Source organism: Clavispora lusitaniae, assembly GCF_014636115.1.
Source record: "Clavispora lusitaniae strain FDAARGOS_655 chromosome Unknown tig00000223_pilon, whole genome shotgun sequence".
NCBI lineage: Eukaryota > Fungi > Ascomycota > Pichiomycetes > Serinales > Metschnikowiaceae > Clavispora > Clavispora lusitaniae.
This window is the reverse complement of record NW_027093981.1, coordinates 623,982-651,962: the sequence shown is the minus strand read 5'-3', so window position 1 is coordinate 651,962 and position 27,981 is coordinate 623,982. Positions and strand designations below refer to the sequence as shown.

The following is a 27,981-nucleotide window of genomic DNA, read 5'->3' as shown; positions in this document are numbered from 1 at the left end:
TTCATGTAGGAAGTTTGTGTCCACTTGTCGATTCGATATCGTTGTCATGTTTTTGGTTCAGATATGAAGACTGGCACGAATACGGCATCGCTTGGTCACGTTGGTCTTCATGTAAATTATAGTACATTTATTTTGGTAAGTCTTCTGTATTGCATTATTTACTTAATTATCCATTTGGAACTTTATTATCGATAATTTGCTTGATTATCTATTTGGTGTTTAGTATTGTTATCGATACTTTGGTACTTCATTATCTGTTATTTGGTACTTTATTATCTATAATTTGTTACTTGTTATCGATACTTTGGTACTCTATTATCTCATTATGTTGTTTATCCTATCTATTTCATTCATCTTCTTATCGTCATTCGCAGACTGAATTGAAGTACGTGTAGAAATTATTGCAAGTGTTCTCACTCTTAATTCAAAAAGCGGTGTTTCAGCAGAATTATCTGTGATGGCGTATAAACTCAACGATGGGTGAATATTTGCTGGAAACTTCGTACGGAAGACATCTTGGTACACTTTTGAAATCTATTTGCTAGTTCTAATCTGGGCTTCGTCACAGATCAAGACAAAGAGGGAATGGGCTATAGAAGAATATCCGATAAGGCTATCGATTCTACTCAATTCATGGAAACAGTAGCTATGAATAGGTTTCAAATAAGTGAATACAAAGCTATCTCCAATATAATGAGGATCAGTGAAATCATACTAGTGGCATTTAGTATTTATAGCCCCATTATTCAAAATGAGAAGCAGATAACAATCAGGCTCTTTGGCCAAACCTTTCAAATTGCAGATTTCGCCAATCCGCACCAGACATAGTAATCAGCTGAAAAAGCCAATCTACATCCTGATACATCTAATAATACAGCTGATTAAGCTGATAATATTGCTGCTATATGTGCATTTCAAAAAGATTAAATATGAAATAGCACCAACAAATTCTCTAATAAACATCATAACATAATTATCACTAAGCTTTATCTAAATGAATACCCTCTAAAACATTTTCTCCAGACGTCATCACGTGACCCGCGCATACCTCCACACTTCTCGCCGCTCTACTAAACCACACCTTCAACATGAGCAGCCTTTTCCGCCTTGTGCCGCGGCGTCTTATCTCCGGCCGCACGCTTGTTCTTTCTCGGCGCCTGCTTCTTTCGCCGCTTAACTCCGGCCGCCGCTTGCCCCGGCCCACCGCCATTTTTGTTCGTTCCGCCGTATCCACATCGGGCGAACACGTCGAGCAGCTCATCGATCCGCTCTCGGACAACGAGTACAGCCGGGCGGCCAACACGTACTTGGAAAGTCTTAGCGACGAGTTGGAGGAGCTCGCCGAGACCTTCCCGCAGCTTGATGTTGAGCTTTCTCTGGGAGTCATGACCTTGTCTGTTGGCGACCTCACGTATGTGATCAACAAGCAGCCGCCCAACAAGCAGATCTGGCTTAGCAGTCCGATCAGCGGGCCCAAGCGTTTTGACATGATTGGCGGCCGCTGGGTCACGCTACGGGACGGCTCAGCTTTGACGGATTTGCTCCGCGAGGAGTTGCTGGCGCAGCTTGGCGACGACGTGGAGTTGCCTTTGGAGGCGTAGTGTGTACATAATGGACGTTTCAATGACCAGGATGTAGGGTAAGTGAAGTGTTCTAGATGATGTCTAGTAATAGATATGTCTTGTAATAGATATGTCTTGTAATAGATATGTCTTGTAATAGATATGTCTAGATAATAGATATGTCTAGATGATAGATATGTCTAGATGATAGATATGTCTTGTAATAGATATGTCTGGATAATAGATATGTCTAAATAATAGATATGTCTAGATGATAGATATGTCTAGATGATAGATATGTCTAGGTAATAGACTATGTCTAGTAATAGATATGTCTAGATAGTAGGCTATATCTAGGATGATAGACTATGTTTAGATAATAGACATGTCTAGTAATAGGCTATGTCTAGTAATAGACTATGTCTATATAAGAGGCTGTATTTCTAGTAATAGATATGTCTAGATAGTGACTGTATGTCTAGATAGTGACTGTATGTCTAGATAGTAGACTGTATGTCTAGATAATAGTGTCAATTAATTGGAAGAGAGTATGGGAATACTATCGCTTCTTAAGCACCGTATTTTTCTACTCTCATTACCTATGCGATGAGTTCAATCGTCCATCAATTTTCTCTACTGACCTTTTTTCTTCCGCCTGAGTCTCCTTGACCCACCCATTCTCTGTTCCATTGTCACCTTTATGTCTAGATAATAGACTACATGATGCCTTAGAAGTCTAGATGATGTCTATAGATGATAGTCTAGATGATGTCTTTAGATAATAGTTCAGATTTATTTCTAGGATCATAGTCTAGATGATGTCTTTAAATAATAGTCTAGATGTGTGACTTAGATAACATTCTAGATGATGTCTTAGATAATATTCTAGATGATGTCTTTAGATAATAGTTCTGATCTGTGTCTTAGATAATAGTTCAGATGCATGTCACTAGATAAATCAGATGTATGTCTGTAACCTAATACTAAGGTGTCTATGTGTGATGGGATTGAGTTCATAGCACATATGTTATTCTGCGACAGGGCTTAGAATGTATATGATGCGAGGTGAAGGTGTGACAGCTAATAAATTTGTCCTACGTGGTTTCCAATGGATTGAAAGCTACTAGTTGTCACACAATTCATTTTTTATTGAATGAATCCTATCCGTGTAGAAATTATAACACAATTCTTAATTTAATACATCAATCCTATCCATGTAGATTCAGTAATATGGGTTACATCCTGGTTATATTAGGTTCATAGTTCAGTCCCAATGATATCTGCTTTCATTTCTTGTGCCATTATCACCTTCGATGCTTTTAGAACAAAACCGACAGTACCAATCTGTAATATTCTTCATTCTTTAGGCAATTCAATCTCTTTTCTACACAAGGACTGAAAGAGAGTAGTACGTGGGCGTTTATCCTTTTTGTGCACCAAAATGGTGGGTAGGCCAGAGCCACAAAAAGAAGATACATCCGTACATCTTGGTTAAAAGACCCGTACATACGTACATAAAACATCCATACACCAGAAAAATAACATCTGTACATCCTTAAACACCCGTACCTATTTGCCTAAACATCCATACACCCAATATTCAACACCTTTACATCCTCATACTTAAGCCTCTCTGTGCTCTCTTGACATTACTCAAGTACAGAATTTACGATCATAAATGAAAAGATTATCATGTTTATGTGGCTAAATATTCTAGATTTTTAAAGGAACGTTCATAAAAGTGAAAGAAAGCCATAAATGAATCTTTTTAAGATTCTAAGTTTAAACATCCACACTTTTGTAGCATAGTTCTATTTTACTTATTATTGTGCAAATGTTATCATGAAAAATATTTAATTTTAATGACCTCTTCTCATAACTGATATCTTGAGCACCTTGTATCCAAAATTCGATTCAAAAAAAAACTGTATTAATTTGAAACTACACAAAATGTCGTAATTACTTCAAATTGCTTTATATAACAGCCGTTTAGACTCTAGGGAGGCTTAAATAGGACGAAGTGTCTTCAAGAATCTTCACACTATAAAAACACCATTTAGGATAATTAACTAAGGATTTCCTCTATCAGAATTTTGCCATAATTGGTCGATCTGTTTTCTCGAGCAAGCCAGTTTTATCACTGCCAACGTTACATTATCTTTCTGTCTATTGCGTGGATCTATGAAGCAATTCAGGCGCCAATTCGAAAGGAAAGCAAATACAGAATACAGGCGAAGGATACAAAAATACAGTTCAGGCGATTACAGGCCTGGCGAGGCAGTGATTGTGAGGCAGTGATTCAGGCAAACAGAAGGGAAAAATACAAAAATTCAGGCGATGCAATATTTAAATTTGCTTCTACATCATGTCTAACATTTTATAATCAGTATACAAGCCACAGTCGGGCTCTATGCAACGGTTGCGCTAGTGCTTCTTCTTCTTTTGTTTCTTTGTCGACTTCATCTCGGTCTCGTAAATCTGCTCGGCGCTTTCGGTCTTGCGCTTTGGTTTCTTGGTCTTGACACTCACCACACCGTTGCGGGCAGCGGCCTTCTTCGCCTCCTTCTCGTCCAAGTCGCCCATGTCTTCGATGGCGTACTTTTCCAAGTTCAACGCACTGATCAACTCTTTCTGTCTCAAAGCCTGGACGGCATCTGCACCTTCGGCGTCCAAGTCCTTGGTCATCTGGAGCTCGACCGCCGCGGCGTCAATGTGCTCTGTTTCGCCCTCCATCTCACGCACAGCCTCGTCCTCCAACTGCGGCATTTGCGACTCGATGTCCCGGCTAAGCACGCTGCGGAAAAACGTCGAGAACTTGCGGATGATCTTGGCGAACATGGCCATCAGCTGCGCAGCAGGAAGGCCCAACTCGGCTGACACCGTGTCCATGTCCTTGTGCTGAAGGCCGACGGCCATCAAAATGGCACTTTGAACCGACGAAAGCGACACGTCTGTGCGGCCGGCAAACTGCCACTGGGCCATCTGCGGAAGCATGTCCAAAATCACATGGTAGTCGACCAAGTTGCTGGCGTACGAGTCCAAGCGCTTCAAGTCGAACGGCGAGAAGTGCGCGTCGACGTCGGCACGGGCCAACTTGGCTGCGCCGGCGTCTCCGGCCGCCTCAAGCACCGCCAACGCCTGCGACGCCGGGAACTTGCGGAAGTCGTACGCCAACAAGCTGATGAATCTGCGGCGGAAGTCGCGCGCAAACGCCGTGAGCCACGCCGCCTCGCCGCCCAACGTATGGAGCATCACACATGTGTGCTCGCCTGTAAGAGCGTTGGCCGTTTGGCGCAAGTACACCGGCACGAAGCCGGCACGCTTCCAGAAACGGTGCAACAGCGGCGTCAAGCCGTACGACACGCCCATATAGTGCAAGTGGCACGGCGGCGTCTCCGAGAGCTGCAAGAGCAACGGAGGCAACGACGCGGCGTCGCGCAGGCGGATCTCGTCTTGGAGCGAGGCGCCCGCAAGCTCGGCGTCGGAGACACGCGCAACGGATTTTTCCACCACGTCGTTCTCCGAGATGTCGGTGAACTTGCCCTCGAAGTAGTCCTTCAACAACGAGAGCGCTCTTGAGCCGTAGCCCATTCCAGCATAGTCCGGGTTTGTGGCTATGCGAACCACACGGGCGCCGCTCAACGACGCAAACTCGTCGTCCTGGAACTGCTGCGCCACGAGCCACGGAATCAAGTCGCCGCCAGCGCGCTGGCCTCTCGCCAACTGCGCCCGCACGCTCTCCTTCGAGATCTGGCCCTCCAAGGCCAACTGCACCACACAGAGCGGGTCCGGAATGCGGCGGTCGCCCTGTTTCTGCGGCGGCAAGAGCACGTAGAGCTGGTGCGCAGGCGCGTCGCTCATCAACTGGAGGTCGTTGGGCGAGTTCTTGTAGTGCGACGACACGTAGAGCGCCATCATGCGGTGCAAAAACGCCTCCGACACCGGGTGGTGCGAGAACAACGTGTCTCTGTCCACACGGAAGAGCGTGCACTCGTCCGGGTGCGGTGTTCCTCGCGATGTTTTGGACACACTGGCGTCGAGACACAAGAGCTTGTTGAGCCACTTCTCCACCGGGTCGCCCGGCGCGTACCGGATGGGCTCGTCGAGCACCACTTCACGGAGCGTTCTGCCTGTGTCAGAGGAGTCGGCCTGCGCCGATTTTTCCCGCAACTGCTGGATCAACTTCAACGACAATGAACGGCCGGTGCCTTCATAGCCGTTGATGGTGGACGCCATGAACACGAGGTAGGGCCCCAAGAGACGGCGCACGACGGGAAGAGGAATCGCCGCGGCCTCGTCCACAATGACAAGCTCCGCCTGGCCCAAGAGGTGGTGGTCGGTTGGGGCAATGTACTGCACGGTCTGGCGGTGGGAGCGTTTGACGTCGACACGAACGACGGCCTTGTTGAAGGACGGGTTGGTCAGCTGCACGGCGTCGTAGTCGGCGTGCTCGGCGTAGCCCAAGGCGTCGAAGCCGCGGAACACAAACTCGAAAAGCGTCTTCAAGTTTTCCGGCGACGGCGACGTCACAAAAATGTTGGAGTAGCCGTGGGCAATGGCCGCGGCAATGGCAATGCCGAGCGCCGCCGACTTGCCTCGACCACGGCCTGCCGTCAACGCCACGGTGCTGCGCAAGCTTTTCTCCGAAATGACATCCACAAACGTCAAGATGGCCTGGGCCTGGTTGACGGTCTTCAGGAGCGCCACGAGCGAGCCCGCGGGCTGCACCTCGGCAAGCGACTCCTTCAACAGGTCGAGTTCTGTTTGTGTCTCGTCCTCCGGCGGCGGCAACGCCACGACGTTTTTCCCGCCCAGAACAGGCAAAACATTCAACTCGTCGTCCACCACCAAGCACGTGGCGCACAGGCCCAACGACAACAAGAAGCGCTCGTTGAAACGCGCCACCACGTCGCCGTGCGCCTCGGTCCGGTACCGCGAGTGCACGTCCATGGTCATGGTGTAGAGCTGTTTCAAGGACGTCATGGACTTCAAGAGAATCACCACAAGACCGCCGCCTTCAACGGTCTCGACCGTCCGCGCCAACAAGTTGGGCGTGAGCGCCTCGAAGTCCTGCAAAATGCACATGCCGTACGTGTTACCCAAGATCTTCTCCGTTTCCTTGTAGTAGACATAGCGGATGTGCTGGTTGGAGATAAAGGCCTCGAACGGGTCCTGGTCGTTGGCGTCGCGTGTGCCCCGCTTGATCTCCTTCTTGATCTTGTTCTCGCGCTTCTTGCGGTGCGACGTGAACCCCAACAACTGTTTTTTGTACGCCCAGAGAACAGACTTGTTCATTTTGAGGTCGGCGCTCATCATGAGATAGTGCAAGTTGGGGAGCTGGTTGCGCGCGCGGTCGCCCACGATGATGAAGAAGGACCGCTGCTTTTCCTGGACTCCGTTTCGGATCAACGCGGGGATCCGCGAGTCGATGGCTTTTTTTCCCATGAAGAATGTGGTTGATGTGCGATGAGGTGAAAAAGAAAAGGTGCGAAATGCGAAATGATGCGAAAAGATGCGAAAGGATGATTGTGCGCAAGCACAATCAGACAGAGAATGAACTTGACAGACTAGTGAAATGAGAATGACTTGACAGACTAGTGAACTTGACAGACTAGTGAAATAAGAAATGAGATGAAGAATAGGAATATCAGAGATGAGATGAAGAAATATATAAATATAGAAATAACAGAAATGACAGAACTGACTGAATAGACAGAACTGACTGAATAGACTGAAATGACTGAAATGACTGAAATAACAGAAATAACAGAAATAACTGAAATAACTGAAATAACTGAAATAACTGAAATAACTGAAATAACTGAAATAACTGAAATAACTGAAATAACTGAAATAACTGAAATAACTGAAATGACAGAAATAACTGAAATGACAGAATGGCAGAATGGCAGAATGGCAGAATGACAGAATGACAGAATGACAGAATGACAGAATGACAGAATGACAGAATGACAGAAATGAGACATGACTGAACTTACTGAACTTACTGAAATGGCAGATGAGAAATTAACTGAATAACAGGACTAGTACAATGACTGAATTATCAGAACTGACAGAAATTCAGAACTGAGATTTGACAGTGACAGAACTTCTAATATGGCAGATATGAAGAAACGACAGAAAAAACAGACCGACAGAAACAACAGAAGTAAGAGAAGTAACAAAACTTACTACAATGACTGATTACTAAAATGACTGAACTGACTGAATTGACTGAACTGACTGAACTAACTGAACTGACTGAACTGACTGAATTGAGAACTGACTGAAATGAAGAAACGACAGAAATATCAGAGATGAGAAACGAACTAATAGACAGAACTTACTGAAACCGCAGCACCAATGACAGACCAAGCTCCTGAAACCCTCCAATAACTCAACAATCTTTAAACCAAGTATCACCTGTTGAGCATCTCTATTATGTTCCAACCCATTTGCTCAATCTCAGCCTTTGTAAGATATAATCCATCTTAGGCGGCGAATTTGATGGAGTACCTCATCGTAGCAAGGACTCGAAGTACTTTCCTCGTAAATTTTGCCAAAGGAAACAGCTTTAAAGATCTTCTTTGCCATGCTGGCAGAAATTCATGACTAAACTTACTGAATTGACAGAAATGGCTGAATGAACTGAAAACAACTCGATAACCAAGTTTGATTATATTTACAGAATGATGTAAAAATCAAACCATTAGTCAACTGAACTTATGAAAGAATGGCAATAACTGATAATCTCACAAAAACTCAAATTAATATCGGGATGAATATTGTTGAATCGATAATCGAGAAAAATTTCAACACAGAACAGATACTATAGTATAAGACCAATATGGCTTTCTCCATATTTGACAGTGCGTGTTAATATTCAGTACAAGGTATACTATGGTCTGGAAACCATCAACAATAATGCGAACTCACACTAATCATAAAGATGCAGATTTTCAAAAAATAACCTCCGTTGTTTCAACTCTACATATTACTCATATCTGAATTGTTTACGGTTCCGGGTGTTGTGGCAGGATTCTGTTTCCAACAAATTCCGATATAGTGTAATGGCTATCACGGTTCGCTCTCACCGAGCAGATCGGGGTTCGATTCCCCGTATCGGAGCTTTCTTTTTTTTTTTTTTTTTCGCCCAATGTAATTCACAGTGGATAGCAAGGTGTAAGAATGATCTGGTTGGATAGAAACAGGCAAATTCAGCAAGTACATACTTTCAATTTCGCTTCACAAATTTCCGCAGAATCACCAATCTATGGAGTATAAAACTTATCATGGCATTTTAAGCCCAGCCACAATTTTTGATTGACTGAAGTGACCGAGACATGACACCAGTATTTTGATTCTTCAATCCTTTGATCAATGTTAATGTATAGAAACAGCATTAAACTAGACGTAAGCAAAGATAGTATCTACGACAGAAATTCGCACGAAATTATTCTCACTTCTTTTTTCTTTTTTATTTCTTCTTCCTCATTTCTTCGTCTTTTTATTCATTGTTAGTTTTCTTCCTCATATCTCACCTCTTTTCTCTTTTCTTTTCTTTTCTTTAATCCATCTCTTTCTTGAGCTTCGTCTCTCATCCTTTTCTTTATCGACCCTTTCATTATCCGCGTTTGCACTTTTTGCACCCAAGCGGCTAAATTGGAGCCATGGAAAGTCCCACAAAAATTGCCCCTGAGACAGGCGGCAATAGCACAAATATCGAAAACACAAACAGCCCGCAGGCTGCAAATGAAACCGCTGCAAAAAAGCTAGCGCCCCGCTCCAGCAATCAGTTTCGTGTGGGGCCGCCTTTTGGGACTACCGTAGTCGCCCGTCACATCTACAACGACGCTCTTGGCGAGAAAATGACGCCGCAGATTACGGCCCGGCTCGACAGAGGGTTCAATCTCATTGACGGTCTGTGGATTGGCTACAAGCGGAACTATTTCACGTTGGTGGCAGCTTTTTGCTTTGAAGACCAGCCGCTTTCCGTATGCTCAACATCCACTTTCCTGTGCTTGGACACCAACCAAAGGCAGAAGTTGCTTTACTTCAAGCTACGCCTTGTGTCCACGTGTGCCGAGGATAAGAAGACGCAAATTTCCTTGGTGCAACACACGGCGAAAAGAGACAAGGGCCCGCAATTCAGCCCGCCCGTGTACAACGCGGTGCCTGGCCGGCTTCCGGGACATCATGTCATGAAACTGGTTGCCAACATCCGCAACGGCGACAAGATCTCCCGCTGTAACCGCTTGTTCCACTTACCGCATTCGGAACGCCAGCAGTTGGTGGCTACCACAAAGTGCATACTCTCTACGTATCCCGACGACAAGGAAGTGTCGCTTGTGGCCCGCTATGAGCGTATCCAGTTCCTGTCATCTGCTTCGGGCACCAGGAAACAATCTTCCACCAATAACAAGCATTATATTTTGGAAGTGCAACTTCTAGGCGTCACTGAGCAGGGAGATGTTGTTCTAGCATACACGCAGACACCGCCGCTCATAGTCCGGGGCCGGTCGCCCTCCAACTACACTTCGGGCGAGAAGAAAAAACGCAGCAGCTTGGAAAAGATTGACGACAACTTTATCACCGACCAGGAGAACTTAGATGTGCCCACACGGAAGAAAGCCCGTATAAGATCACGCAAGGCGCTTCAGCCACTTGGAAATACCAGACAGAAAAGCCCTCCGCTATTCCTTGATAGTGACAGCTCACATGGGAACAAACAGAAGAGCACGGAAAAAGTGAATTCAAAAAAAGGCCAAGGAGAAAACTATTCTGGAGAGAAGCACTTTTCCGGAATCACATCTGCTGGCAGCTTTGGTGGGGGAACAAACTACTTCGCAAACGCCAATTCTGTTAGAAGGTTCGATCATCATGGAAACATCTGCTCTCAGGGAAATACAATCGGCCATGAAAGCTCCAATTCTTATGCTCAGTCGCCTGGCCAGCCCGAGTACGTTATTCCCCAAGATTTGTCTCTAGTTCCCCAATCTGTATCGGATGCTAGCTTTCCAGAAGTCACCTACACTTCCCTTTCAGATCGAGAGCCGCTAAACACATACTACAATTATCGGCCCAGAAAAATCACCTTCAGCAAACTCGAAGAGGCGCTTAGAAAATACGAGGCGGCCAAGGAAACGCTCGAGAACCTTTTGCAGTGCAGCTTGGGCAGCAATGCGTCTTGGAATCTGACCATAGGCGCAACCCAAGATGTAAACAACTGGCGCAGCTCTTCTACACCGCTCCAGATTAGGCATCTTGCGGATAATCCAGCCAGTACGCCTTCGAAAACGAAGGGACACAGACCTGTATTGCTTTGCAAGCACGGGCTCAAGAAGAGAACCACTGCTCCTCGAAAAGTATACAGCTCGTCAGATTTGGGGTCTGATAACTGCGACTCCAGCTTCCGCCGTTTCAAGGAGGAGCTTGAGGTGCTAAAATCCACAATCCTTATCCGTCCCGCAGCCAGTCTGGGAAATGATTTGCTGTCGCCACTTTCAACATTGAACTCGGAAAAAGAGAAAGAATACGTCGATTGGGGTGACAGTTCAAGGCCGTTTTCCACGATATGAGTCTACACTCGAAGGTTGTTTATGCTTAGCCTCCAATATTCTTTCTTCCCTCTCGCTTCCTTTCGGTTTTACCCATTCGCAAAGTCGTGCTGCGCACTATTTTCTGAAAAGTCAGTGACTAGCAAAGTGTCCAAAAAGCAGTACAACTGAACACAGCGTGCATCTTTCCCAGACATGTTGTTCTTCAGTTTTTTCAAGACTCTTGTTGACCAGGAAGTCGTCGTGGAATTGAAAAACGACATTGAAATCAGGGGCACCTTAAAGTCCGTCGACCAGTTTTTGAACTTGAAATTGCACAATGTCTCCACCGTCAACGAAACGAAATACCCACAGTTGCAAGCGGTGAAAACCTTGTTTGTGAGAGGCTCCAACGTGCGTTACGTGCACTTGAGTGCCAGCTCTGTTGACTGCACTTTGCTTCAAGATGCGTCGAGAAGAGGTATGTTTATTCCCCGTGTTCTGAGCCTGCTGATCCGATATACTAACTTTTACAGAGGCCATGGCCCAAGCAAGCAAATAATTTGGCATATCCACCGGAGGAGAGGGCAACTAGATGTGTATATTACGGTTCTGTACTATTTCAATACAACACAAAAAAAAATGAAAAGCCATGCGTTACTAGCCAACCATGCAATTATTGGGTCATCCGTGCTTTGCTCTACCCACTACTCGATGGGCTTGCTGAGTCTGGAGAAGCATCGGGCTCGAGAATGTCCAGCTTTGTTGCAATACGAGCAGGTCTTCTTCAGCTTGGACTTCCGGTGCTTGTTGTCAGACAGGAACCCCGGTAGTTTATGGTTTTCTTCTGTCTCTGTAGGGTCTTTGTCCTTGAAGATTTCGTCGGTCTTTACCGTTTCCTTTGTCAGGTCCTGGCCCAACTTTGCATCTTGTAGAATATTCACACGAGTCTTTGGTATTAGGACATAGTCGCATTCTGAGTTCGGATCGTATACCACATTCAGACAATTCTTGCACCTTACTGGTGTTTCTAGGAGACGAACAATTTCTTCTTCTGTCTTTTCTGGAGCTTCTTGGTCTTGCGAACCAGTCCTAGCTTCAAGTTTCCCAATGTACAGATTGAGAAGCACAAGTTTCCGTTTATACTCTTTTTCCAAAGCTTCTAGCTCGGCCGATTTCTTGTGAATGGCTTCTGCTAGCCCCCCTAAAGTTTTGGAAACATCGGCTATCAGCATCAGCAGATAAGATGTTGTACTTGGTGGATAGAAGTTTGTGGTGTACGGGTGGGATGTGTGATGCCGTCTTGACCAAGTGAAGCGACAGGAAATACTAAAAGTATAGGAAAAATACAAAGTGCTTAGGAACTTAGGGGCCTCTGCTGGTAAGCCTGGTAAAAGTTGTACGGGCTCAATTGCTTTGCTACGAATCTAAGAAGGAACATCGGCTTGAGGAGAAAAAAAGCAGTGAAAGACTTACTGCACGAATAGTATCTTTCTGGGAAACCGAGAAGAAAAGTGGTTGGTAGTAATCAGTTTGGACTTGCCACAAAGGCTACTTAACGGCGAAGCACAAACGGAACTTGCACCAGTACACCATTAAATTAAAAACCTGTACATCAGAGGCAATACATCCGTACATCCTTGAACATCCGTGCACCGATGCTCAATAAACCCATACACCAGTATTCTAACACCCAGACATCCCAGTACATCCGTACACCTTCCACCACCGCATGCAGCCCTGTTTCCAAGAAAATTTTTTGCTGTGATGGCATTTGGCAGAAGCGCGCTAACCGCGCCCTTTGCGATGCTTGTTACAGGAGAAGTGTCCGGTTCGATCCCTGCGTGGGTTATCCACGGCGGAAGCGGCTTGAGTAATCAGCCTTCGACCGCCAGCTAACAAGCAGGCTTAAACCCGGAGGGAAGCAATTCAGCACGGGGACCTGTCCGTGGGGAGGCGAAACGGATGGCACATCTTCTGGCTTTGGCAAGTATTGTATGGGGCCTAGTGATGCGACTCCACAGGTTTTTTTGTTTTTGAGGGTATAATTTGTTGATGTTTCAGTAATTCTCGTTGGGTCTTCCGAGTTTTTATTCGAACAAAACAAGAAGAATTAATTCAACCAAAGCGATAAATTAATTCAACAAAAGAGAAAAATTAATCAACCAAAGAGAAAAATTACTTCAACCAAAATTAAATAAACTAGTATGGAAACCTAGAAGATGTTAAACCTGCAAAAACTGCCTGTTCACCTAAAAAAACAATAGAAGGCTACGGTGAGTATTCTTGCTTTTCTGATCCAAATGATCAAGCTAAAACTGTGAAAAGGGGAAGATGCATGGTTATTTGAACGATTAAATTGTCTGCCATTTCATACTGGTTTATTTATTCATCGTCTGGTTTGAATGATTTTTCTCGTTAGGTTTAAATAGTCTTCTCGTTTTTTCTAATTAATTTTTCTTGTTTGGTATGCATAAAAATGTAAAGACTGTATCAAGTAAGAGACGACCGGTTGAAAAGATGTTAATTAAATTTCCTGATGTGGACCTGGAGGACAGACAGTAGAGAGGAGAATGAGAATGAGAGGTTTCCATCATATCTATGACCAGCATCATCAAGACTCTTACAATAAGAAATATGGCTCCAAGTCGGGTTTTCGCAAATATCGTCTTGGTCAACTTTTCTCTCCATCTTGTTACGAACAATCGTTCAAGCTTGAAAATTGCCCCAATAACGTTCTTTCTGCCAAAGACTTCTCGATAGGTGGCTCATACTTGAAGATTGCTCATGTGTTATATTAATCTCCTTTTATACGGTGCGGAGAACTAGATGATGGTCTATCTATTGTCTGGGTCTCAGTAAATCTTACAACGTTTTCTCGATAGGTGTGATCTCAAGTGGCCGAGATTCTTCCCAATCTTCTAGTAACCGCAATAATTTCCCTATTGTGTGAAATTAAGATACCATACTTGGCCAGACACCCATGAAGGACGGTTCACGCCAATGAATTCTTAGTTGTACCTTCATGACGCTACTTCATGCGGTTCTCTCTATGATTTAGTCTCTTGTAGCGAGACTAGAATGTTTTTCCGGAAATCCTTTCAGTCTGTGCTCCTTCTTCTCAAGTCTCTCAATCACGCTTTCTCCCAAGAACCCTTTTCACCTGTGGAAGCAAATTCTTCCTTTCGTGGATGAGCATCACGCCTAGACAAACTAGACAGAAAATAACACTTGCTATAAACTGTCTCCAGCTGGAAGATTGGCGGAAGAATTGGCTCTGAATGACAAAAGCTGTAGCAACAGTTATGGCTGGGAGGCCTAGTCTCGAGCGGAAACCCTGTCTTGACACAGAAACACCGTGTTTGGTTGAAAAACGAAAGAAGTAGTTCAAACAGTAGCCCGCACGAAGAGTCATGTTGACCATATTGGCAAAAATCAAGCCGTCGAGGCCAAAGTGGAAGTGTTTGGCCAATACGTACAGAAGGGCCAACACAGAAATACTCAGGAACGACATGAAATAGGAAAAGCGAGAGATTTCCGTTTGAGTCGACGCACTGCTGAAAAAGGCCTCGAGAATCCCGTTGAACGCCATGAATGGCAAGTACAAGACGTATTGGGGGAAAACGTCAAACACCGAAGATGCGCTCCACTTTTCGCTTCGGCCCAAAAGAAGCCGAAGCATGAAAGCGCCGTTGGTATAGCCGCCCAAAACAATGAGGAGAGAGAGGTCAAAGTAGAACACTAGCAAGTTTTCCATGAGAGCGAGCGACGCGGCCACGTTTTTCGTTTCGCTGGCAAAAGCTCTGGTGAAAGAGACCCGTAAAAACTCCTCGATGGGCTGGAAGAGAAGACGGGCCAAGATCGAGCCGTAATTGCTGATCACCGAGTAGATGCCTTGGTCGGCCACGCTGAAAAGATAGCTGGTGAGCAAAGTGTCTCCCTCGGTGAGGAGATGTTTGAAGATCATTTGGACAAAGAGCGATTTCCACACCTGGCAGATGGCGGGGTCGAGAAACGAAGATACTGTTGATGTTGTTGGTGTTGTCGTTTTTGTTTTTGTTATCGTTTTTGTTTGTTCTATTCTCCTCGGCGCCTGGACGCCCCCAAGCCGAGAGTATGCCACAAAATTTGTGAGCGAGTAGGCCAACTGGCCCGAGGCAAAGGCCAAGACCGCCAAGCCGTCAAAGTATTCAGCTTTCTTGCTCGCCACCACGCCCACAAGCGTCACTAGACACTTGGCAAACACCGCTGCGCTTTCGATTTTCGACCGCAGGCGGAAGTTCAAGCTGTACTGGTTGAGGGCATAAGCTGGCTCGCTGAGCAACTCAAGAAAGAGCAGAAGCGCCACTAGCGCCGCCGTGACTGTGTGATACGGCAACGGCAGGATCGCCGAAACATACAAGTCCGAATGGCGCTGGAGCATGTATAGGCCAGTTGCAATGGGAACACCCAAGAGCAACGGCAAGTAGGCAAAGTTGACGATCTTCTGGCGTAACCTTTGCTTCGACGGGTCCTGTGCCCGCTGGACCGCCATGCGCTCGGCCTCCCGGCTGAAAAAGAGCACCGTGCCATTGAAAAAGTCCAAGTACGCGGCCACGCCAAAGATCTCGGGCGAGATGTTGTGCACAAGAAGCTGGTTGGACGCAAACGTGAAGGCTTTTGTGAGCGCCTGCGAGAGGATCAAGGAGGAGACTCCGGACATGAAGACTGATAAACTGAACTAGATAGACCAACTAGAAAGACCAACTAGAAAACTAGAAAGGCCAAGTAAATAGACCAGATAGACCCGCTAAGATAGAAGAGACTGCGCGCACTGTTATGCATGGAAGACTTAGACTGACTGACTAGTGGAGCCAGAAATTCGTAACTGCTTCCATATTTTATTCCAATGGGCATGTGCGAGGCTCTTGGCCATACGGTAGATAGAGTTGGGACTATCCTCATGCTTGACCTAGACTGAATGAAGACGATGAAGACGATTGACTGAAGACGATGGGATGATTGATTGATTGGCTGAAGAAGATTAGATGAAGATTGGATGATTGATTGATTAGAAGACTGATGAAGATCGACTGAAAAGATTGGATGAGACGATTGACTGAAAGATTGGCTGACTGGTGAACATAAGTTAGATCGGATTATCATTGAGACTACGATTTGACTAGCGGCTTGGACCACTGGACTCGTTGGGTGATTGGACATGATTAGGCTGTTTTTGCTTGCGCAAACTGATGGACGAAGTGGTTTAGTACTAGACGAGAATATAGTGCATTTAGGCTTGACAGATTGACTGAACGAACAAACTGAGCAACTTAACTGAGCAGCTGAACGAATAAACTACAAATAAAATGAACAGGTGAACAACTAAAGAACTGAACATTTAACTGAACAACTGAACAATTAACTGAACAGCTGAACAACTGAACAATTAACTGAACAGCTGAACAACTAAAGAACAACTGAATAATTAACTGAACAGCCGAACATAAGCTTGAACAGACACTTTATACTAGAATCTACAAACTGGACTAGGCTGGATTACATGAGCCATTGGGGATTCGTTTAGAACTAGGCATATGGTTTCGTCAGACTATTCGCTAGAGTACCCCGAGAACTGCTCTTTGTAGTATCATCTGCTTCATTTCGAAGAATATCACTATGGATTACTGGTGGAAGTTTAGTACTTTTGAGTAACCTTCATCAATGACAAGTTCTTCATTAAAGTATCGTAATAGTCCCACTGCTTGTTCATCGCATCTCTCAAGTATTCTTTCTTTGACTAACAAAATGATATTTTTGATTCGATTCTCATTCATTCGACAACACATTCATTCGACAACACATTCATTCGACAACACATTCATTCGACAACATGGCGCTATGCCAAAAGTCGTCAAGACATAGTGATAATGAATTGTCTAAGATACTGCTTATTATTATTCCATTGGGGAATGTCCTCTCTTTAGGATTATTCAATATCTAATCTGTCAAATTTTCTTTCTAATGACCCGAACGAATTTCTTGATTTTGTTCAACGATCAAAAGGGTATAGAGAAGGAAGATCTATAGAGCTTCCTCTTGCTTTTACTGACAGAACAATTCACGCTTTGCTTTTTCTTTGGAATTGTCATGTTTTGATCTTCCAGTTAAACTGGTAGCTTCGATGAACTGACTGAAAATACTACGACATTTTTAGTAATTACTTGTCACATCTGGGTAGGGGAGGTCAGGTCTAAAATTAGTCACCTAATCCTCGATTAGCTTAATCCTCTCATCACCTTCATCTAACTTTTTCGATCTAACTTTTTCGATCTATCTTTCTCGATCTAACTTTTTCGATTCAACTTTCGATTCAACTTTCGATTTAACTGTCGATTTAACTTTTTCGATTTAATTTTCAATTTAACTTTCGATTACTTTTCGATCAACTTTTCCATCAACTTTCGCATTTTGTCATTCAAGTTGTCACATTGTTGCTCCGGCACACAGCTACTCCACCAAATAGCCACAAGCTAAACAAGATAAACCAACAAGCAAACAAAAAAGAAAAAACGAAAAAAAAGAAAAAGAAAACGAAAACCCAGATAGCTTGCTACCGCCCTCTATCCACCCAAAGCTGTCCCTAGCAGTATCCACCAACGGTCGTGGGTCGTGCGCGGCCCAATCTGCCGCATCTTCAAAGACCCATTCACGCTCCATCTAAACGTCAGCCTACTCCAACCTGGAAAACCAAGATCCAGCCACTCATTTGTCCAAACCAGCACAGCGACGTTTGGGGTTTACTTTTCAAGTTTTTTTCCATTACTTTTCCTTTTCGAAATGAGCTACCTCCCCATTGGAAAAGACACGGGAGACCACGATGTGCAGGGGAATCCGGACATGGAGCTACGGGAACAGGACCGGTGGCTTCCGATCGCCAACGTGGCGCGGCTCATGAAAAACACGTTGCCGGCGTCGGCCAAGGTCAGCAAGGACGCCAAAGAATGCATGCAAGAGTGTGTGTCTGAGTTCATATCGTTCATCACGAGCGAGGCCAGCGACAAGTGTCTTCGGGAGAAACGAAAAACGATAAACGGCGAAGACGTCTTGTACTCGATGCACGACTTGGGCTTTGAGAACTACGCCGAGGTGTTGAAGATATACTTGGCCAAGTACAGAGAGCAGCAGGCGTTGAAGCAGGAGCGGGGCGAGAGCCGGACGTCGAAGAAGCTGGCGAAAAAACTGCAGCGGGCGGACGCCAAGTCGGCGCCCGAGGCGGACGAGCCGTACATGAAGGAGGAGCTCGATAGCCAGGAGCCCGAGCTTCCGCAGCCGGCACAGGACTACTTCCACCAGTACGAGGAAACGGGCGAGCGGGGCGACTTTGGCGCGGGCCAGGACGAAAACATGCACATGGGCGACGTCCACGTGGCGTCGTTGGACGAGAACATGCCGGCCATGGGCGGCAAGGACGAGTACCAGTACGAATACATGGAGCATGGCGAGCTCAAGGACAAGCGGCACGACATGGAGAACATCAACAACATCGACAACGGCATAGACGACTTGGGCAAGTTGGGCGAGGAGGGCGACATGGACACGTTGGCTGCGGGCACCACATACTACTAGGAAGTGAGATTGGACAAGATCCTCTTTACAAGGAGATTCGGAACAGTGACGGTCAGTAGATCCGGAACAGCCTCGAAACGCTTTATGCGACAGTTGGACAGAGTAAGTCTGAGAAAAAATGAGGTCCTAGTCAAATGCCCACGTATGTCTCAGTGCCCATGTCCATGCTAGCAGTGAAACCACAACGTGGCATTTTCTAAATGAAACAAGAAACGAGTCTTCTGCGTATATTCTTCAAAGCTTCACTGAAGTGGACTATTGCGTCTTCCAGATCTCACTGACATTTTGATGAATTCGGCGCTACCCCTACTGTAAGACTTGAATCCTCTCTACAAGAAAGTGATGCCAAGATTGCAGAAGTGCCTCCTCAAACGTATAAAGCCGCGCAGAACTCATGCTGAAAGAAGAAAGGGCCAAAGAACTAAGTAGAGTGACGGCTTATTTCAGAGAAGTTCAATTTAAACGCACTTCTGGTTTTCTTGAAAAAAAATCATGGTGGAACCAAGACTTGATGATGAACTTTACGTTCCATATGCTCTCGGACAGATGGGTGTCGTGTAAAATCGAACGATTCAGCCAGATCTCAAAACTCAAGAGCGGCCGACTCTTGCTTATTGGCTTCTTACGTTGCCAGTATTGCTTTCGCTACCAAGCCTACAAATACATTCTGCTATTCTGTGTCTATTATGCGGTGGTGGCTCATATTTTCTTGCGGCAAAACGGACATGACGGCGAATACTCCAACCACAGCCGGATACAGTCGTAATGGAAACAGTGGGCGCAGCACGGCGTCACGCGGATGTTGTCGACGCCTGGCCGCATGTCGTCGTAGCAGAAAATGCACGTTTCGCCAGCCACGGAGTCGGGGATTTGGAGGCGGCGGAGCACGAGTTCCCGCTTGCGGAAATCGACGAGGATGCGTGTTTTCACCACTGCCGCTTTCAAGCTGTTGTATGCTGCCGGCAACATGTATACTGGGAAAGTGTAGTGGTAGAAGAAGAGAAGCGAAAACACCACGGACATGGCGAGCAGGAGCAAAGTCAAGGCCAACTCGACAAGGAAAAAAAGCTGCCGTCTCGTCTGTTTCCACGACTCGCTCGCCAGCGGGCGCATGTCGAGGCAGAACCGGAGCGACGTTGATAGAAGAATCGGATAGTGGTTAAGGATCTCGAACCCAAAAATGGTAATGAGCACATTGTGCTGGATGTAGTTTTTCAAGAGCACGTCGTGCAAGTACTTGAAGATGAGAAGAGCGTCCACGACATTGAGAACGACAATGCCGAGCCCGACTCGGTACATGAGAAAACGGGGCTCTCGAAGGTCTTGTGCTTCTTCTTCTTCTTCTTCTCTCTCCAATTCTCTCGAGTAAAGTCTCTGCACGCGGGCAGCTATCAAGTAGTGGAAGCTCTTGACAAGCCACACGCATAGAAACAAGCCGGCAAACTTGAACACCGCATGCGCATCTAGAAGGCGGCCCGTGTTGGAGTAGAACACGAGAAACCCAAACACAAACTCCCAGATGGTGTAGCCGGCCTTTTCCCAAAGAATGTCCACCTCGGCCGCCGTGAGCGTGCCGAAAACGGCCCACTTGGCAAAGTTGGCCCCGAGAAAAAGCACAAGCAACGCCACATGCGCCACCTTAAGCTTCCACGCGAGAATGGGGCTGGGCGGCTCTTTTTGAAGCGGCGCCGAGACGCTGCGATGGTAAACGACGCCCAAAAACGCCCCACACTGTTATGTTAGCAGCGGAAAAAAAGAAATATTGCCGTCTGGCGCACATACCAAGCCCAACACTTTTTTCCATGTTGTGTTGAAGTAGGACATTTACCATGGTTGTGGAGAAGAATGGCCTGGTGCGGTTTATGGGTGCAAAATGGTCCGGGCACTACTGATAAAGCCGGAAGGATAAGATTGACAGGAAGCGATAGGGTGGAGAAGAGAGGAGAAGAGAGGAGAAGCGGGGTTTATAGTGGAGCTGAAATGAATTTTGTGGTGGTTTTTTGTGTGTTTTTCGGGCCGTTTCGATTTTTGCTGGGCCTTTTTGTCTTGTAATTGTCGTGTGACCTGACATTTGGCATAAGTGCGAGTGGATTGTGTAGAAATGGAAATGAATTCTGTAGAAATGGAAATGCAATGCAAACTTGTTTTTCAAAAATTGCCGAATTTTTGAAATCGAATTTACTCACAGTTGCATTTACCAAAAGTTTTACTTAAGAAAGACCGAACTAATGGCCAGAGTATCTATTGCTAGGTAGTTGAGGTGGGTGATTTTTCCGTACTTATACAGAAATGGCCGGTTCCACTGTCAAAAAATGCAAAGTCTCTAGTTCGAGTCTTAGCCAGTCCATCTTTTAGGCAGATCGCACATGTAGCTGTTGTGGAGCCATTTAAGATCGAAGCAAGAGTAAAAGAATGTACATTAATTGTGGGCCGGATGGGAGATCTTTAATCAGTTAATATTAATTCTAAATCAGAATCTCTAACATCTCTAGTTAAATTAGATTCAATGAAATCAGGAGTGACTTGGATTTCTAAGTCTTCATTTTTTCCATTCTCTAATTGTATTTGTACACTTCTTAAACCTACTAAAATGTATCAGACATTATATTAAAATAATAATTATTATTATTATGATTTGATTTTAAATATACTTATCTAATTTCTAATCTGTATTTCCGCTCAAACTTTATTATATTTTAATCCAAACATTGAAGAGTTGATAAATGGACTCACTTCCACAACGAACGTTCACATAAAATATCTAAGGAAATCTTCTAAAACCAGTTCAGCCTCAATACTTTCATCGCTTCCTTCGCCTCTTATAGCTTAGAAACGTAAAGAATGCATGAGAAATTTGTCGGTTAAGCCCAGACATTTCAACCATATTTTTGAAGTCTAGTGAGCAAGAATTCTAATCCATGATCTCATTGTATGCATTGATCGTCTTTCGGATCGTCATGTACATTAATTTTGCAAGGACAGAGAAGATGGGTAGAAACACATTTGTCTCAGAAATACCTTGCTGATATTCCTGGACTGATTGCATGTAGTGAACATAATCGGACCCGTTTTCGCTTTCAACTGGAAGATCACGGCTCCCTTGAAAGATCCGTGTCTAGACCGGATGACAGTCTCAAACCACGATGAATCTGAGATGATAGTCGAGCATTTTGGATGACGTACACTAAAGCAGGACCATGTGGAGTTATGTAGAGTAAGCCAGTGTAAAACCAGTTTAGCCATCGTGTAATTAAAGCCGTTTGAGCCAAAGCCTTAAGCCATAGAGCCATACCGTAAAGCCTGTAAAGCCATAGTGTAACCATAGTTTAAGCGATAGTAATTACATCCATAGTTTAAGCGATAGTGCAATTAAACCGTAGTTTAAGCCATCGTAAAACTAGTAAGCCATCGTGTAATTAAACCATAGTTAAGCCATAGTGCAGCTAAAATAGTTAAAGCCTTTGTGTATTATGCCATAGTTAACCATTACTTAAGCTTCTTGTATTAAGCCATAGTTAACCATACTTAAGCCATCGTGTATTAAGTCATAGTGTAACCATAGCCACCATATTGTAAAGCTGGGAGTCTAACACTTTCATAGCTTGTCTATTCACGTGAAAGCATCGCCATTATCTACACACTATCGCATCGCGAAAAAAACCATGCTCAGAATCTTCAGAAGCATCATGGCCAGAAAAAACACCAGAGGAGGAAAAAAATTCGGCAAGAGAGACGGCGCCCGCGCAAACAAGTCCGACAACAGAGGCCACTGGGTCGAAGTCAGCCGCGAAAACGAAAAGTGGGAGGCCTACTACAAGGCGCTTGGGTTGATTCCCGAAAACGAATGGGACACCTTCAAACAGCACTGTCAGCGGGACTTGCCGTTGACGTTCCGCATCACGGGATCCAAGGCACATGCCAAGGAGGTCAACCAGAAGTTTGTGGACGACCACGTGTCCAAGTTGAAAGACGCCACGTTTGAAGGCATGCCTCTTGCGCCAAAGAACATTGCTTTCTACCCGGACAACTTGGGGTGGCAGTTGGACGTGCCGAAGCTGGTGATCCGGAAAAACGCCGAGTTTGCCAAGACGCAGCGGTTTTTGGTGCTTGAAACCACCGTGGGCAACATTTCCCGTCAGGAAGCCGTGTCGATGATTCCGCCGCTTTTGATGGACGTGCAGCCCCACCATGCGGTGTTGGACATGTGTGCGGCGCCCGGCTCCAAGACGGCCCAGCTTGTGGAGGCCTTACATGCCAAGGACGCCGAAACTCCAGCCTCGGGCTTTGTCATTGCCAACGACAGCGACTACAAGAGATCGCACATGTTGGTGCACCAGGTCAAGCGGTTGAACTCGCCCAACTTCCTTGTGGTGAACCATGATGCTCAGTTGTTCCCACGGGTGCAGCTCGAGAAGCACAGCGAACACATCAAGTTCGACCGGATCTTGTGTGATGTGCCCTGTTCCGGTGATGGCACCATGAGAAAGAACATCAACGTGTGGAAAGACTTCACTGTGGCCGACGGCATGGGCTTGCATCCGTTGCAGGTGAACATCTTGTCGCGGGGCTTGCAGTTGTTGAAGGAGGGCGGGCGTCTTGTGTACTCGACATGTTCGATGTCTCCGATCGAAAACGAGGCTGTTGTGGCCGAAGCATTGCGCCGGTTTCCCCAGGCTTCGCTTGTGGACGTTTCGGCCGAGTTGCCGGGCTTGAAGAGACGGGCCGGTGTTTCGTCGTGGAAGGTGTTCAACAAGGAGTTGGAGGAGAAACAGAAGGGCGACGAAGGCGTGCATGCGACCGCTTTCCCACCTTCAGAAGAAGAGGCCCAGGCCTTCCACTTGGACAGATGCGTGCGTGTGTACCCACACTTGCAGAACACGGGCGGATTCTTCATCACGGTGTTTGAGAAGAAGCCCAAGGCCGAGCTCAAGAGAGAAGGCTCCGAGAGAGACGGCGAGCCCGAGCAAAAGAGAGCCAAGACGGAGAAGAAAGAGCAGACCGAGCAAGAGCAGAGAGAGCAGAAAGAGCAGAAAGAGCAGAAAGAGCAGAAAGAGCAGAAAGAGCAGACCCAGGCGGTGCCCACAAGCAGAAAGAAAACGCCGCGCGGCGCCAACGAAGAGCCGTTTGTGTTCTTGGACCCGGCCAACGAGCTGTTGCAGAAGTGCTGGGCCTTCTACGACGTCGACGACAAGTTCCCGCGGAACACCGAGTTGGTGAGAAACGCCACGGGCGAGGCGTGCCGTGTGATTTACTACGTGAGCCCATCCATTGCGCAAATCTTGAAGAGCGAGACGCAGAAGTTGAAGCTCATCCACGCGGGCATCAAGCTTTTCAGCGCCCAGAGAAACGACAGCGGCGTCTGTCCATGGAGGGCCCAGAACGAAGCGTTGCCTCTCCTCCGCCAGCACTTGGGCCCGGCCAGACAATTGACCACCAGCATGGACTTGTTGAAGGTTTTGTTCCAGGACGCCTTTCCCCGCATCGAGAACCTCAAGCAAACGGATGCGGCCTTCTGCGAGAAGTTGGAGGCCATGTCGGAGGGCTGTGTGTTTTTGACCATCAAGCGTGAGGGGCTTGAGGACTTGTTCATGCCGTTGTGGAAGGGCAGGGCCAACGTCAACTTGATGGTGAACAAGCACGACACCCAGGAGTTGCTCATGCGTCTTTACGACATTGAAACGTCGGCCAACGACGAGGGCAAGGAGAAAATCTACCAGATGAAGGTGGAGGCGCAGAAACGGGCCCGTTCGGAAGAGACGGAAACTGAAAAGACTGAGCAAACTGAAGAAAAGACTGAAGAAAAGACTGAAACCGAGGAGACTGAGCAAACTGAGGAAAAGACTGAGACAAAGTAGAATAGAAGTATCAATAAAACGTTAGAGAGCGTTCTGTAGAAAGTACCAATAAAACGTTAGAAAGCGTTCTGTAGAAGTATCAATAAAACGTTAGAAAGCGTTCTGTAGAAGTTGCATGTAACCGAGATCTCGAAGAATTAATGGATTGAGTCTGAAGTATTAGACGAAAAGCCAAACGAAAGAGCTTGATAGGGGAGCTTGGAAACTGAATTGAAAGCTATGTTCAGTGGTGAAGTGCTACTGATGTTAAGTTTGGTAAACTAAAAGACTGATGTTAAGTTTGGCGAATTGATGTTAAGTTTGGTGAATTGAAAAACTGATGTAAGTTTGGCGAATTGAAAAACTGATGTTAAGTTTGGTGAATTGATGTTAAGTTTGGTGAATTGATTTTAAGTGGTGAATTGATGTTAAGTTTGGTGAATTGAAAGCTATGTTCAGTTTGTGAATTGAAAGCTATGTTTAGTGGTGAATTGCTAAATATGCCTACAGTCAAACATGAGAACAACCAACGAGATGCATTAATGATTAGGCTCTAGACTGTTCTTGGTCCAATGTTCGTTCGTTAAATCGACGTGTTCGACTCGGCGTCCGAACTTTCCTCCGTCAGTGTTTCCATGATTGGGGCTACTTTGGTGGCTTCCCGAAATGCCGCCGAGGCATATGCCCTAGGAGGAGAAGGCGAAGGTGATGGACTATATCTTTCAGGCTCCGCAAAGGACACATTAGAAGAACCAGACACATCAAAATTCGGAGCAGAACCTGCAGCAGAACCAGAAGGAGCAGAACCAGAAGGAGAAACTTTAGCTTCAGGCGCAAAAGCTTTTGAATCAGCTCTTGTAGTCGCAGTTTCAGGCTCAGACTCAGCCGAATCGGAGCACGTCGTTCCAGAGTCGGAGAAAGACGAAGACGAAGAGACCGAGGCGACGTCGGATTTATTACTTTCGCTTTCTTCGTCCTCGGTGTCGCTTTCCTCCATTTCTAGAGACATGATGTCGCTATCGTCGTCTGACCCGCAGACCACGTCGCCGTCCAGCGAATCTAGAAGATCCGAGTCGGAAGAAGGGCCATACATGTCTTCCGCCGAAGCAGGCGTGTTTTCTTCCGCAAGCTCCATGAACATCAGAGCCACAGACTCAGACACCATTTCATCGGCCCAGGACTCGGCCAAAATGCCCAACGCCAAAAGCGCCGTCTCGTCCATGCTGTTTTTCGGAAGCTCCAAGTGGCTGGCATAGTACTGCAACGCCGAAAGAAGCTCTGCCAGCGGAAGCTGGTCCGGCCCAAACTCCTCTCTGTATTTTATGGGAATCTTCAACGTCAGCGGCTTGAGCACCTCTAGAATGTCGTCTGGCGCCACGGCGTTTCCTTTGTGGCCAAACAAGTCGTCGTAGTCCGGGGCGCTTTTGTCCAAAAAGATCTTGGTACGGTTTCCTTCTTCGGTGATCTTGTGGTAGGGCGATCGGAGAATCGCTTCTTCGTTTAGAAGCGCATCCACCACATACGAGTCATCGCATGCTTGAAAGACGTTGAGATGCTTGAACCGCTCTTCTCTTTTGCTGCCTTTGCAGCTGGGACCGATATCCTGGAGAATCATGAAGAATCTAAGAGACGAAGACAAGACAAAGACTTGAAACTTGGAGAAACAACAAGTAGACTTGGATAAATTTAGAAGACAAGCAGACTTGATAAACTAGACTTGAAGTTGATTTGGATAAACTAGACTTGAAGTTACCCTAGACTTGAAGCAGACTTGGATATACTTTGAAGACTTGAAGATTCGGAGTCTGGGAAATCACTTCAAGTAAATCCAGGAAATGCAGATGAGATCAAAATATCAATCACCACACGAATGAAAGACCAAGCAAACTCCCGAAGATCCTAAAATCTGTTGGACAATAAAAACCAGATCAGATGAGAATCCCATTTCGCGATGCTTATATCTTAGGTAAATAGTGCGCGCTCACATCTTCTTTACTTGTCTATTTACTTTTCCTTCTTCCTTGCAATTTGTCTTTTTTTCCCTTCTTTTTCGATGGAGACCCTATTGGACGAGCACTACCGGCTCAAGCAGCAGCTTTCCGAGCTTGAGGCGGAGAACACGTCCCGCAACTTGCTTATTCATTTGTGTACTCTCAAAGTTCTAGCTTTGCACCAGAAAGATGCTCCACAAACACAGGCGGCGCCGAAAACAGACGCCAAGGACCTAGAAACGGAGAAAAAGCTCCTAGATTACGAGCTCCGCGTGTCGGTGTTGAAACTGCAGCTTTCCACGAAGGAAAAGTTGCACGAGGCGCAGATTGACGAATTGAAGGACCTGGTGGCTGAACTCCGCAAGAAATTGGACGAAGCAACAGCAGCGGCGCCTAAAACCAGGGCAGTATCGGGATCTTCGCTTGCCATGTCACGGTCGAGCATCTTGTCGCCGCCCAACTCTTCGGGAAGATTGGGAGAAAGATCAGTTTCTGCAGGCAGCACGTTCTTATCGCCCAACCAATCGATGTTTTCTGGCGCATCGCCCATCTTCAAAAAGAAACGCAGCGGCAACGCAGCGCCTCGCATTGACTTTGGCGTCTCGTCCTTGGTGTCTCAGGCGTCGTTGAAGCTTTCTCAAACGGAGAAAAAGGCTGGCTTTTCGCCTGCCAACTCCAGTGTGGATTCTACACCGTCTAAACCAGAAACGGACGATGCTGAAAGAGGTACAGGAGAAGAAGCAGAAGACGGACAAGGAACGGCAAATCAAGACAAACACGAACAGAAGGGAGAGAGCAGCATTGAGAATAGTGAAACAGCAGACACTGAAGAAACAAACAGACAATCTGAAAAACTCCCTGAATCCTCAATGGCTACAGACACAGAAGATGAAACATTCCACAGCGCCAACAACACGCTTTCAGAAAGAAAAAAGAAAAAGAAAATACAACTCTTGGCTGCAGAGGCATCTACTACAATTTTTCCCCAGGCCACAGACCTTGGCGTAGAAGATGAGGACATGAACTCGCTCAACTATTACAACGACGAGAATTTCAAGGAGGACACGTCTTCACCTTTGCGCCCCGCAAAAAGAAAACGAGAGTCGCCTGAGTCGGAGGCCCCGCAGAAAAAGAGACATGTTTTCAAGATATGATCCAGTATTTGCCTAGAGTCTCATCTGGATGCCTGGGTTTTGATATTTCTATGAAAATGAACATTTTCTAGATGAACTAATTTCCAAAGTTTCAGCAATCAATATAAAAGCAATATAATCGCTAAATTGCATGGAAGTTGACAGAAGAAAGAAGACTACATTTTGAAAGATAATGCGGCTCAAAATCCTATATTCAGCTCGAAATCCAGTAAGAACTGCTTGACGACGCATGTACTCGTAGTCTTCTTTAAAGTGAAATACGAGCAGACTGCATTATGATCATCCTGATTTAATCC

The 27,981-nt window shown here is 46.0% G+C and overlaps 11 protein-coding genes and 1 non-coding gene across 12 annotated transcripts; 7 read left to right on the top strand and 5 right to left on the bottom strand. All coding sequences in view use genetic code 12, as the record gives it.

The window, feature by feature from the left end:
- Positions 1-1,088: 1,088 nt before the first annotated feature.
- Positions 1,089-1,601, top strand: YFH1 (ferroxidase; the record flags this gene model as incomplete). Its single annotated transcript, XM_002614098.2, has 1 exon — positions 1,089-1,601. The coding sequence occupies one exon, from the start codon at positions 1,089-1,091 to the stop codon at positions 1,599-1,601; it is 513 nt and encodes a 170-aa protein (XP_002614144.2).
- A 2,385-nt stretch (positions 1,602-3,986) lies between these two features.
- FOB63_004628 (ribosome biosynthesis protein) lies at positions 3,987-7,007 on the bottom strand (the record flags this gene model as incomplete). Its single annotated transcript, XM_002614101.2, has 1 exon — positions 3,987-7,007. One exon carries the CDS (start codon positions 7,005-7,007, stop codon positions 3,987-3,989), a length of 3,021 nt encoding a protein of 1,006 aa, XP_002614147.2.
- A 1,611-nt stretch (positions 7,008-8,618) lies between these two features.
- FOB63_005642 lies at positions 8,619-8,690 on the top strand. Its single transcript has one exon. It is a non-coding gene; the product is annotated as a tRNA-Glu (tRNA).
- Positions 8,691-9,232: 542 nt separating this feature from the next.
- On the top strand, positions 9,233-11,140 carry FOB63_004627 (uncharacterized protein; the record flags this gene model as incomplete). The annotated part of the gene is made up of 1 exon (XM_002614102.2): positions 9,233-11,140. One exon carries the CDS (start codon positions 9,233-9,235, stop codon positions 11,138-11,140), a length of 1,908 nt encoding a protein of 635 aa, XP_002614148.2.
- Positions 11,141-11,314: 174 nt separating this feature from the next.
- SNP3 (Sm-like protein) lies at positions 11,315-11,660 on the top strand (the record flags this gene model as incomplete). Its single annotated transcript, XM_066102416.1, has 2 exons — positions 11,315-11,579; positions 11,635-11,660. The coding sequence occupies 2 exons, from the start codon at positions 11,315-11,317 to the stop codon at positions 11,658-11,660; spliced, it is 291 nt and encodes a 96-aa protein (XP_065958266.1).
- A 145-nt stretch (positions 11,661-11,805) lies between these two features.
- On the bottom strand, positions 11,806-12,333 carry FOB63_004625 (uncharacterized protein; the record flags this gene model as incomplete). The annotated part of the gene is made up of 1 exon (XM_002614103.2): positions 11,806-12,333. One exon carries the CDS (start codon positions 12,331-12,333, stop codon positions 11,806-11,808), a length of 528 nt encoding a protein of 175 aa, XP_002614149.2.
- A 1,895-nt stretch (positions 12,334-14,228) lies between these two features.
- On the bottom strand, positions 14,229-15,800 carry FOB63_004624 (glycolipid translocation protein; the record flags this gene model as incomplete). Its single annotated transcript, XM_002614104.2, has 1 exon — positions 14,229-15,800. One exon carries the CDS (start codon positions 15,798-15,800, stop codon positions 14,229-14,231), a length of 1,572 nt encoding a protein of 523 aa, XP_002614150.2.
- A 2,117-nt stretch (positions 15,801-17,917) lies between these two features.
- Positions 17,918-18,706, top strand: HAP31 (Hap31p; the record flags this gene model as incomplete). Its single annotated transcript, XM_002614105.2, has 1 exon — positions 17,918-18,706. The coding sequence occupies one exon, from the start codon at positions 17,918-17,920 to the stop codon at positions 18,704-18,706; it is 789 nt and encodes a 262-aa protein (XP_002614151.1).
- A 699-nt stretch (positions 18,707-19,405) lies between these two features.
- On the bottom strand, positions 19,406-20,530 carry FOB63_004622 (Ring finger domain family protein; the record flags this gene model as incomplete). Its single annotated transcript, XM_002614107.2, has 2 exons — positions 19,406-20,437; positions 20,489-20,530. The coding sequence occupies 2 exons, from the start codon at positions 20,528-20,530 to the stop codon at positions 19,406-19,408; spliced, it is 1,074 nt and encodes a 357-aa protein (XP_002614153.2).
- A 1,838-nt stretch (positions 20,531-22,368) lies between these two features.
- FOB63_004621 (tRNA (cytosine-5-)-methyltransferase) lies at positions 22,369-24,561 on the top strand (the record flags this gene model as incomplete). Its single annotated transcript, XM_002614108.1, has 1 exon — positions 22,369-24,561. The coding sequence occupies one exon, from the start codon at positions 22,369-22,371 to the stop codon at positions 24,559-24,561; it is 2,193 nt and encodes a 730-aa protein (XP_002614154.1).
- A 562-nt stretch (positions 24,562-25,123) lies between these two features.
- Positions 25,124-26,155, bottom strand: FOB63_004620 (uncharacterized protein; the record flags this gene model as incomplete). Its single annotated transcript, XM_002614110.1, has 1 exon — positions 25,124-26,155. One exon carries the CDS (start codon positions 26,153-26,155, stop codon positions 25,124-25,126), a length of 1,032 nt encoding a protein of 343 aa, XP_002614156.1.
- Positions 26,156-26,593: 438 nt separating this feature from the next.
- Positions 26,594-27,685, top strand: FOB63_004619 (uncharacterized protein; the record flags this gene model as incomplete). The annotated part of the gene is made up of 1 exon (XM_002614111.1): positions 26,594-27,685. The coding sequence occupies one exon, from the start codon at positions 26,594-26,596 to the stop codon at positions 27,683-27,685; it is 1,092 nt and encodes a 363-aa protein (XP_002614157.1).
- Between the last annotated feature and the right edge of the window lie 296 nt (positions 27,686-27,981).